At 41.3% G+C, this 12500-nt stretch overlaps 1 protein-coding gene across 2 annotated transcripts in view; it reads right to left on the bottom strand.

Moving 5' to 3' along the window:
* LOC133645208 (histone-lysine N-trimethyltransferase SMYD5-like) overlaps positions 1-9969 on the bottom strand; it is a 21513-nt gene extending 11544 nt beyond the window's left edge. For both annotated transcript variants that reach the window (XR_009824926.1, XM_062040084.1), the window contains exons 1-10: positions 9813-9969; positions 6373-6481; positions 6154-6293; positions 5960-6081; positions 5824-5893; positions 3416-3520; positions 3291-3353; positions 2974-3044; positions 2805-2911; positions 2657-2713 (exon numbers count right to left, since the gene is read on the bottom strand). Coding sequence is in view for 1 of the 2 variants with exons in the window: in XM_062040084.1 (XP_061896068.1) it covers positions 2657-2713; positions 2805-2911; positions 2974-3044; positions 3291-3353; positions 3416-3520; positions 5824-5893; positions 5960-6081; positions 6154-6293; positions 6373-6481; positions 9813-9905 (937 nt within the window). In the remaining variant the exon portion in view is untranslated. The remainder of the gene's footprint in view (positions 1-2656; positions 2714-2804; positions 2912-2973; positions 3045-3290; positions 3354-3415; positions 3521-5823; positions 5894-5959; positions 6082-6153; positions 6294-6372; positions 6482-9812) is intronic.
* Between the last annotated feature and the right edge of the window lie 2531 nt (positions 9970-12500).

Here is a 12500-nt window from a genome sequence, read left to right as displayed (position 1 = left end):
GAAGATTGGGATGAAGATGATGATGAAGATTGGGATGAAGAAGTGGAAGAAGAAGTGGTGGAAGAAGAAGAGGAGGAAAACCATTCATGTGCTCAACAAGAACAAGCTGATGATGAAGGTGGGGAGGAAATTGACGATGAAGAGTGGGATGAAGATTGGGATGAAGATGATGACAAAGATTGGGATAATGAAGGGGAAGAAGATGATGAAGTGGACAAAGGAAAAGACAAAGAAGGAAAAGGCAAAGAAAAAGACAAAAGCAAACAAGGTAAAGAAGAAGAAGAAAATGACACGGGAGAAGAGAAAGACACAGAAATTGAGAAGACCAGGACCACAGGGGGACCGGGCCATCCCCACTTCCCGTTCCCTCGAAATGGGGGGGAAGGGAGTAGGCTTGGCCGGAAGCCCAGCTTGCGTCCGGCGAGGGAGGACTGTGGGGAGGCGGGGCTGGAGGACCGACGGCGAGGCGTGCTGCGCCGAAGTCCGCTCCAAGATGGCGGCGAGGAGGCGGGGACGGCGAGCAAGCGGCGAGGCTATCGTGACCAGGTGTGGGGATCGCGCACCTGGTCACAATCAGCTGATGATCCCTTCGCGGTGTTTAAGAAGGGGGCAGCCGAGGACGACGGGGTGAAAGGAGGTGGAGAGCCCGGCGTGCTGGAGGAGCGAGAGAGACTGAGCAAAAGACGCAGAAGACGCGGCCGGCTGAAAAGCTGAAGAGACGGCGGAACGAGCAGCAGAGGGAGGCAAGTGCTGAAAAGCACAAAAGACTTGATATTGAAAAATAAACAAAGTCACAACCCTGCTCGAAGCGAAGATGTCTCTATTTGATGGTCCATGGAACCCGCAAGACGGGACGAGTCCGTCACATTTGGCGCCCAACGTGGGGCTGGACCATCGGAGGCGGGGGAGGACGATCCCCTCGTGGGGGCGTTCACGGAACTGGCGGCAAGCAGCCGCCAGCGTCTGGAAGAGTCCCGCCAACAATTGAAGCTCCTGCAGGTACTGGCGGGTCAGACGGTGGGGGGCGGCGAATGGCCCCCCACAGAAGAAGAAGAACAAAAGGTGTGGAAGAAGAAGGAGGAAAACCATTCAGTGCTCAACAAGAACAAGCAGATGACGAAAGTTGGGAGGAAATTGACAACGAAGAGTGGGATGAAGATTGGGATGAAGATGATGATGAAGATTGGGATGAAGAAGTGGAAGAAGAAGTGGTGGAAGAAGAAGAGGAGGAAAACCATTCATGTGCTCAACAAGAACAAACAGATGACAAAGGTTGGGAGGAAATTGACAACGAAGAGTGGGATGAAGATTGGGATGAAGATGATGACGAAGATTGGGATGAAGAAGTGGAAGAAGAAGAGGAGGAAAACCATTCATGTGCTCAACAAGAACAAGCTGATGACGAAGGTGGGGAGGAAATTGACGATGAAGAGTGGGATGAAGATTGGGATGAAGATGACAAAGATTGGGATAATGAAGGGGAAGAAGATGATGAAGTGGACAAAGGAAAAGACAAAGAAGGAAAAGGCAAAGAAAAAGACAAAGGCAAACAAGGTAAAGAAGAAGAAGAAAATGACACGGGAGAAGAGAAAGACACAGAAATTGAGAAGACCAGGGCCACAGGGGGACCGGGCCATCCCCACTTCCCGTTCCCTCGAAATGGGGGGGAAGGGAGTAGGCTTGGCCGGAAGCCCGGCTTGCGTCCGGCGAGGGAGGACTGTGGGGAGGCGGGGCCGGAGGACCGACGGCGAGGCGTGCTGCGCCGAAGTCCGCTCCAAGATGGCGGCGAGGAGGCGGGGACGGCGAGCAAGCGGCGAGGCTATCGTGACCAGGTGTGGGGATCGCGCACCTGGTCACAATCAGCTGATGATCCCTTCGCGGTGTTTAAGAAGGGGGCAGCCGAGGACGACGGGGTGAAAGGAGGTGGAGAGCCCGGCGTGCTGGAGGAGCGAGAGAGACTGAGCAAAAGACGCAGAAGACGCGGCCGGCTGAAAAGCTGAAGAGACGGCGGAACGAGCAGCAGAGGGAGGCAAGTGCTGAAAAGCACAAAAGACTTGATATTGAAAAATAAACAAAGTCACAACCCTGCTCGAAGCGAAGATGTCTCTATTTGATGGTCCATGGAAACCGCAAGACGGGACGAGTCCGTCACAACATATACACACATCGATACATATACATGCACACACAAATATAGATATATACAAACATATACACACACACGTGTATATACATATATACATACTGTATATATATATATACACAGATACATATACATGCACACACAAATATAGATATATACAAACATATACACACACACGTGTATATACACATATATATATATACATATATATATACACACACAAATATAGATATATATAAACATATACACACACGTGTATATACATATATATATACACACACACATATACATACATACACAAATATAGATATATATAAACATATACACACACGTGTATATACATATATATATATATATACACACACACATATATATATATACACACACACACATATATATATATACATACATACATACATACATACATACATACATACATATATATATATACACACACACACACACACACACAAATAATAAATAAAGAATACAAATTCTATGAATTGCACTTACATGAGCTTTGGAGTAAAAACAGTCCTGAGCCTTCACAGTTTAGAAAGTCTCCCGTTTCTGCAGGGCAGCCAGAACAAACATTCGTAAAAAAAAATGTTACACAATAGAATAATTAAATCCAAATCGGGGACAAAAAAATAAGTGTCACCTCTTTCAATGTCTTTGTAGAGCTGGTCAATAAAGGTGTCCAATTGCGCCCTCTGCTGGGCAGGAATCTCTGCTGCGTCGCAGGCATGAACCCACTGACTTAGGGAGCTGACAAAAATTTTACTTATGAAAAGCGTGTAAGAAAAAGGAAGGGAATAAGAAGAGCAGACCTTGTTCCGATGCCTTGTCCGTTGGTTCCGACCAGAGCGAAGAGCGAGCGGAATCCCTCAGGAACAAACCACTAAAAGGAAAACAACTCCTCTTATGTCTTTTTATACACTCATGGGCCACTACATTAGGAACACCTGCATAAATAAGATCATGTGGAGGGGAAGGGGCACAAAAATGCCATCTAGCTAAATGTGTTCCTAATGAAATGTCCTGTAAGTGTAGACTTTCTGTCATCAACAGTCCCAAAAAAGGCCGTTACATGGGTACTTTCTGAATAATAAACAATTTTAGACCTTTAAGGCCAGAGAGAACTTACCCGATTGAGATGATCGTCATGCAAAGCTTCTTTAAAAGTGCGCTGCAGAAGCGCCAGCTGATCCTAAAAACAGCACAAGGTCACGTCGCAGAGTTTTTGATATTCTGCACTTGACTTTGACTCACTCTGAACTTCTCCCCGAGCAGCTTGTGGGCCAGCTCCTCTTCCTCGTTGGCTGTGCGGCTGCAGAAATGTGAGAAGAGTTTCTGCCAGTGCGCTTTTTCTTTGGCCTGCACCGGAAAAATGAGGTTCTTGTTATAGCGGATGTAGAAAAGAGAGAGCACATCTCTTTTAACACTTAAGGGTGTCCAAAGTGCAATTGTTTCTTTTTTTTATTGGCCCACAGTATATTCTAAAAATACAATTCTACAAGAAAGCTAATTAAATATACCGGTATATAGTAAAAAAGGTAAACATTTTTCTAGAATAAACTTAAAATATTAAGACAATAAAGTCATACCAATACGACGGAAGTTACTTCGAGAAGCATAACGTTGAAATATTGTTCCTAAAGTCAGAATATTATGACTTTAAAACATTAACTGTTGATATGTTTTAGTCTTAGCATTTTATCTGTGTAATGGCTAAGCTTTTATACTTTTCAATATTGGTTTGTGCAGTAGCACTTTGAGATTTGTGTAAATGAAAAGAAAATCTATTATATTATTATTATTATTATTATTATGAGGAAAAGCATAACCAAGATCAAAGTAGGATTTTTTTTTACAACATTTTGAGGGAAAGAATCCAAAAAACAGTATGTGTGTGTGTGTTGTACGGTATACTGGTATTAGTATAGTACTCCGATACTAATGAATCATATTCGGTACTATACCGCCTCTAAAAAGTTCCGGTCAACCCCCTGCCCCTCCGTTGTAGTCATGTCGTGTCATTGCTGGTTTTCGAGCAGACAAGCATGTTTGGCAGCGCACAATCACAGAGTACTTACAAGCAGACACAGTGTGTAGACAGAAAAGGGAGAACAGACGCATTTTGGCTTAAAAACTGACGATAAAGGTGAAGTTATAACACTGAAACGCCCTCAGGAAAAGATCCTTTAAGACATGGCTAACTAGCTAGCGGCTAGCGTCCAGCCGCAGTCTGCAGTGTTTTAGCTACTTCTAAATCACTAATCCTTGTCTCCATGGCGACAAATAAAGTACGTTTCTTACAAGTATCATCCCTGCAGGACGAGGAATAGCTAAACATGCTTCACTACACACCGTAGCTCACCGGCGTCCCAATGTAAACAAACGCCATGGGTGGATCTACACCTAACATCCACTGCAATGATACCAAGTACAGGAGCGTATCTAGTCGATACTACTATGATTTGAGGGATATTTTTTTATCGTCACAAAATATGCTTTCCTTTTTTAAAATGTATATTATGTTTACAAACTCAGGAAATATGTCCCTGGACACATGAGGACTTTGAATATGACCAATGTATGATCCTGTAACTACTTGGTATCGGATTGATACCTAAATTTGTGGTATCATCCAAAACTACCGGTATTGTAAAGTATCAAACAGAAGAATAAATGATTATCACATTTTAACAGAAGTGTAGATAAAACATGCTAAAAGCGAAAGTAAGCAGATATTAACAGTAAATGAACAAGTAGATTAATAATTCATTTTCTACCACTTGTCCTTAATAATGTTGACAAAATAATAGGTAGATAAATGACACAATATGTTACTGCATATGTCAGCAGCTAAATTAGGAGCCTTTGTTTGTTTACTTATTAATAAAAGACAAGTTGTCTTGTATGTTCACTATTGTATTTAAGGACAAACTTGCAATAAAAAAAAATATGTTTAATGTACCCTAAGATTTTTTGTTAAAATAGAGCCAATAATGACATTTTTTGGAGGTTCCCTTTATTTACAAAAGTACCGAAAAACATTTTGGTACCGGTACCAAAATACTGGTATCGGGACAACACTTACGTACGTGCATACAAAACATTTGTATGCACGTACAACACTTAAGACCTTCAGTATATCAGTATGTGGAATTAAATTATGGAATGGATTAAGCAAAGCAATCAAACAATGTACTAATATGATCCACTTCAAGAAACTCTTCAAACTTAAAGTGTTTACAAAGTACAAAGAAGAAGAACCATGACAAACATTCTCAATTTATTTCATCCATCCATTCATTCATTCTTAAAGTAATCTTACTTATATCATATGAAATATGACTTACTTCACCAATTATTATTATTCAATTATTACTATTATTTATTAATTGATTTTATTGTGATTACTTATGGAGTTTATTGTGAATAAATTGTGAACAGGAAGTGAACAAAAAGTTTTAGCAACTGTTATGTAAAGAAAAGGGGTAGGATTAAATAAGCTCTGCTTCTTCCTACTCCTTTTCGAACATGTTGAAAAGAGAAACTGGAAATTGTGATGTATCATGTTGTATGCTTGCATGTTCGAAATAAACTCAAACTCAACTCAACTCAACACTATTAGCAACCACACAGAATAGAGAAACAGAACATGGCCAACTCACTTGTTTGACGGTGGCGACCATCCTGGCCATCAGCATGATGCTGCAGGTCTCAGGAGGATAGTGAACGCTCCTGCACAAAGAAAAACATTTTAAAGCAAGAAGACACATGCCGCCCTAAATAAAGCATCACGGTCACCTCCATGCGTCCTTCAGCTTGTTGACGGGGTGGTCCGGATCGTCCTGGGACGGGCCGAGGCACAGCGCTCGGTGGTACTGATCGGCCGCCGCTTGCCGACACTCCACGCTGCAGTACATCACCTATCGCCATACGGGTACACCATGACGAGAAAAGACGGGACACCTGCGGAACTTTCAGGTGTGGACCCTGACCTGACACTGAGGGCAGACTTGGTGGCGCTCCGGTCGAACCCGGCAGAGTTCAGGGTACGGAAGGCTAAGGGCGGGGTTGTTGCTGAGTCTTCTTGCATTGTCCTCTGCTGTCTCCAAAGCTCGCAAGCAGTACTCGCACGCTGAAGGAAAAAAAACAAAAAAACACCCATTCTAAATGATGTCAAATTAACTTAATCTTGATGCTATGTCAAATCTCACCTTTATATTTATACAGAGCATTCCACAGGAACTGGGCACCAACCAGGGGCCGCTCGATGAAAATGGTCTCTCCCTTCTTGATGCTTCTCTTGGCAAACAGACCTTTCCCCTTTATTGTAACAGTGGGAAAAAAGCAGGCTTTGCTACACGTCTTAAAGGCCTACTGAAAGCCACTACTACCGACCACGCAGTCTGATAGTTTATACATCAATGATGAAATCTTAACATTGCAACACATGCCAATACGGCCGGGTTAACTTATAAAGTGCAATTTTTAATTTCCCGCGAAATATCCGGCTGAAAACGTCTCGGTATGATGACGTTTGCGTGTGACGTCACAGGTTGAAGCAGACATTTTGGAATAGCACGGTGGCCAGCTATTAAGTCGTCTTGTTTTCACCACATAATTCCACAGTATTCTGGACATCTGTGTTGGTGAATCTTTTGCAATTTGTTTAATGGACAATGAAGACAACAAAGAAGAAAGCTGTAGGTGGGATCGGTGTATTAGCGGCTGGCTGCAGCAACACAACCAGGAGGACTTTGAGTTGGATAGCAGACGCGCTATCCGACGCTAGCCGCCGACCGCACCGATGATCGGGTGAAGTCCTTCGTCGCGCCGTCGATCGCTGGAACGCAGGTGAGCACGGGTGGTGATGAGCAGATGAGGGCTGGCGTAGGTGGAGAGCTAATGTTTTTAGCATAGCTCTGTCGAGGTCCCGTAGCTAAGTTAGCTTCAATGCATTGCTAGGCTTCGCCAGGCGGGACAGCATTAACCGTGTGATTACAGGTCCAGGGTTTGGTTCGGTGTCTCCTGATAGTAGAAGTAATAATAGTATTGTTGATCTTCTGTCTATCCTTCCAGTCAGGGGCATGTTTCTTCTGTTTCTATCCGCAGTTAAGAACGATGCTATCACGTTAGCTCCGAAGCTAAAGTGTTTCGCCGATTTATTGTCGTGGAGATAAAAGTCACTGTGAATGTCCATTTCGCGTTCTCGACTCTCATTTCCAAGAGGATATAGTATCCGAGGTGGTTTAAAATACAAATCCGTGATCCACAATAGAAAAAGGAGAAAGTGTGAAATCCAATGAGCCCTTGTACCTAAGTTACGGTCAGAGCGAAAAAAGATACACCCTGGCGTCCTGCACTGCACTCTAGTCCTTCACTGTCACTTTCCTCATTCACAAATCTTTCATCCTCGCTCAAATTAATGGGGTAATCGTCGCTTTCTCGGTCCGAATCGCTCTCGCTGCTGGTGTAAACAATGTGCAGATGTGAGGAGCTCTTCAACCTGTGACGAGCTCTTCAACCTGTGACGTCACGCTACTTCCGGTACAGGCAAGGCTTTTTTTATCAGCGACCAAAAGTTGCAAACTTTATCGTCGATGTTCTCTACTAAATCCTTTCAGCAAAAATATGGCAATATCGCGAAATGATGAAGTATGACACATAGAATGGATCTGCTATCCCCGTTTAAATAAGAAAATCTCATTTCAGTAGGCCTTTAAGAAAGTCAGTGACTTCACTATTAAAGTGGGTGACATTGTTATCAACAAGAAAGATGAGGTCACCTACCTAGGTTCCATTCTAGAGGCAAATCTTTCCTGTGATAAAATGGAAACCAAGGTAATCAAAAAGGTCAACCAACGAACGAGATTTCTCTATAGAATCTCCTCTCTGGTCAACAAAAGCACCATGAGGATTCTGGCGGGAACTCTCATTCAACCCTTTTTTGATTACGCATGCACCTCCTGGTACGTCAGCATCTACAAAACCCTCAAATCTAGACTCCAAACATCCCAGAACAAGCTAGCCAGATTACTTCTAGACCTCCACCCCGATCACGCCTCACTCCTACCCACTTCTCCAAAGTGGGCTGGCTCAGGGTGGAGGACAGAGTAAAACAACTTGCACTGAGCCTAGTCTATAAAATCCGCTACACCTCCCTGATACCGACGTACATGTCAAACTACTTCCTTAACGTAAATGACCGCCATAACCACAACACCAGGGGGAGCTCCACTAACCACATTAAACCCAGATTCCGATCTAACAAAGGTCTTAACTCATTCTCCTTCTATGCCACATCAATATGGAATGCACTCCCAACAGGTGTAAAAGAAAGGGCATCTCTATCCTCCTTCAAAACCGCACTAAATTAACACCTCCAGGCAACTTCAACCCTAAACTAACACCCTCCCTTCCACATCCCACCTCCCCGGATTGTAAATAATCAAATGTAGATACTTATTATTATGCTTTCTGATCGCTCTCTCTCTCCACTACTTGCTGTACATATCCTACCAAGTCAGACCTACACTGTTTCAATGTCCATTACTCTGATGATGCAATTGTTGATGACTGAAGTGTTGATATCAACCAAACCTAACCCCCCCCCCCCCCACCCCCCCTCCACATCCCACACCCCGGATTGTAAACAATGTAAATAATTCAATGTATATACTCTGATGATTATCTTGTGTGATGACTGTATTATGATAGTATATATCTGTATCATGAATCAATTTAAGTGGACCCCGACTTAAACAAGGTGTTACCATTTAGTGGTCAATTGTACGGAATATGTACTGTACTGTGCAATAAATGCGTTAAAATGTAATATCGGAAATTATCGGTATCTTTTTTTTTTTACCGGTATCAGTTTTTATTTTTATTTATTTATTTTTTATAAAATCAACATAAAAAACACAAGATACACAATTAGTGTATTGTTTCTTTCTGTTATTAATATTCTGGTTCCTACATTATATATCAATATATATCAATACAGTCTGCAAGGGATACAGTCCGTAAGCACACATGATTGTGCGTGCTGCTGGTCCACTAATAGTACTAACCTTTAACAGTTAATTTGACTCATTTTCATTAATTACTAGTTTCTATGTAACTGTTTTTATATTGTTTTACTTTCTTTTTTATTCAAGAAAATGTTTTTAATTTATCTTATTTTATTAATTTTTTTAAAAAGTACCTTATCTTCACCATACCTGGTTGTCCAAATTTGGCATAATAATGTGTTAATTTCACGACTGTATATAACGGTTGATATCGGTATCGGCAATTAAAGAGTTGGACAATATCGGAATATCGCCAAAAAGCCATTATCGGACATCCCTAGTCTCAATCAATCAATCAAAAGCCATGCTAATGTTGCTAACATTTGTTTGTGTCTTGCTGTCCCGCTTCTTTACGTTACCTTGCTGTAAAAATCACTTTTAAACCGTCCAAATGTCTCTATGAGCTAACTGAAACCCCACATTGGTGGTTTACTCGCTTGTGAAAACAACATAAATGCTGGTGTTTAAGAGAAACTACATGCTAGTACAGACTCCACTTCCTCTCGACCCGACAAGCGACAAGAAGCAGCCCACCTTTAAAGCTCACAAAGGAGTCAAAAGGCGTCAGTAAGTAAACCAACCTTGACGTTGTCGATAAATCTCACATCCACACCAGCGGCGACTTTACCGGGATCCACGCAGAAAGAAAACATGTCATCCACGGGGTCCGCCATCTTGGCACACAACCTCTCACCTCTCCATCCGGGTACTCTTGTCGGGAGATCCGCCGCGCGTCGCTTGGAGCGCCCTCCGACGGCCAAAGTGTGAACAGCAGCTATAGTTTTAGTTTAGTTTAGTTTATTATTTCTTCTGTCATTGGTCAACAAAATAAACAAGCAGTTTTACATAAACAAGCAGTTTTCATAAATTGAAAATGTTGCAGACCGAAAGGGTTTAGGCTGAAGTAGAACACTTATTGCTAGGGATGTCTGATAATGGCTTTTTTGCCGATATTCTGATATTGTCCAACTCTTAATTACCGATACCGATATATACAGACCTGGACATAGTCTGGACTGTATACAAAAGTTTATTTTGAAAATGTAATTTTGTTTACAGATTATATGCAATCTGTTGTTGAAGTTCCCAAATGTTGAGTGTACAAAAATTAAGGTGTGTGTTGCTGAACATAATCTGGACTGGACCTGGTTTTTAAGAACCCTTTAAACCAGTGGTTCTTAACCTTGTTGGAGGTACCGAACCCCACCAGTTTCATATGCGCTTTCACCGAACTCTTCTTTAGTGAAAAATAAAATGTTTTTTTTTCAAATTCAAGACAAAGTCATATGTTTTTGGTAACACTTTAGTATGGGGAACATATTCTAAGTAACAAAGACTTAATTTAGAGTTATTTGGTTAGGGTTAGGGTTATAATAAGGCCATGCCGAATAAGGCATTAATAAGTACTTAATAATGACTAGTTAAGAGCCAATATGTTACTAATTTGCATGTTAATAAGCAACTAATTAATGGTGAATATGTTCCCCATACTAAAGTGTTACCATGTTTTATTACTGGTGCACAAACTGAACCGTGCATGAACATCACCTTGTTCAAAGAACAAAACCAACACAGTGCATAAACTCACAACAAATTACACACCTGCAAATCAGTCTGACTTCTGCGGTTGCCGTATCCGTAATACGCCGATAGGGAGAAGTTTGTATTTACACGATGAGTCGGGTGTGTTTTGACCTCCGCCGAACCCCTGAGGCCGACTCACCGAACCCCTAGGGTTCCATCGAACCCAGGTTAAGAACCACTGCTTTAAACAATCGAATTTCATGGACAACCAGGTCTGGTGAAGATAAGGTCCTTTTAAAAAAATAAAATAAAATAAGATAAATAAATTAAAAACATTTTCTTGAATAAAAAAGAAAGTAAAACAATACAAAAACAGTTACATAGAAACTAGTAATGAATGAAAATGAGTAAAATTAACTGTTAAAGGTTAGTACTATTAGTGGACCAGCAGCACGCACAATCATGTGTGCTTACGGACTGTATCCCTTGCAGACTGTATTGATATATAATGTAGGAACCAGAATATTAATAACAGAAAGAAACAACCCTTTTGTGTGAATGAGTGTAAATGGGGGAGGGAGGTTTTTTGGGTTGGTGCACTAATTGTAAGTGTATCTTGTGTTTTTATGTTGATTTAATAAAAAAAAAACAAAAAAAAACGATACCGATAATAAAAAAAACACGATACCGATAATTTCCGATATTAGATTTGAAAGCATTTATCGGCCGATGATATCGGCAGGCCGGACATCCCTAACCCTGTAAACAATGTCAAATACAAGATGAGCTTCCAAAAATTATGACATTTCCTTTGCACAACATATTATGAATACACCTTGTACACAACATAAACACTGTTCAGTTATATACACAGTAAAGGCATGTGAAATATCCTTGTACACGTGTTAAACCTTAGTACCAATTATATACTATATACAAACAATTATACTTCCATTATTGTTTATATCCCACATTTAGTTTTTAATTAACATTGACTACTGTGTTGATTCAAGAGTGATATATTTTTTCAAGACATTGGTCTTAAAGTGTTTTTTATATGTGTGTTAGCATGTACGTAACAAGTTTTTTTTTAAAATACACTATATTGCCAAAAATATTTGGACACCCATCCAAATGATCAGAATCAGGTGTCCTAATCACTTGGCCCGGCCACAGGTGTATAAAATCAAGCACTTAGGCATGGAGACTGTTTCTACAAACATCTGTGAGAGAATGTGCCGCTCTCAGTGATTTCCAGCGTGGAACTGTCATAGGATGCCACCTGTGCAACAAATCCAGTCGTGAAATTTCCTGGCTCCTAAATATTCCAAAGTCAACTGTCGGCTTTATTATAAGAACATGGAAGAGTTTGGGAACAACAGCAACTCAGCCACCAAGTGGTAGGCCACGTAAACTGACAGAGAGGGGTCAGTGGATGCTGAAGTGCATAGTGCAAAGACTTTCTGCACAGTCAGTTGCTACAGAGCTCCAAACTTCATGTGACCTTCCAATTAGCCCACGTACAGTACGCAGAGAGCTTCATGGAATGGGTTTCCATGGCCGAGCAGCTGCATCTAAGCCATACATCACCAAGTTATTACAGTTCAAAGTTATTAATTTGAACGGTTTTATATTAAAATTTGTATCCTGTAAAGCATCTTTGAGTACCCTGAAAAGCACTATACCAAATAAAATGTATTATTATTATTATTATTAAGTCCAATGCAAAGCATGGGATGCAGTGG

The sequence above is a fragment of the Entelurus aequoreus genome, linkage group LG28, assembly GCF_033978785.1.
Source record: "Entelurus aequoreus isolate RoL-2023_Sb linkage group LG28, RoL_Eaeq_v1.1, whole genome shotgun sequence".
NCBI classification, from domain to species: Eukaryota; Metazoa; Chordata; class Actinopteri; order Syngnathiformes; family Syngnathidae; genus Entelurus; species Entelurus aequoreus.
Note: the sequence above shows the minus strand (reverse complement) of the source record. Positions and strands in the feature narration are given on the sequence as shown.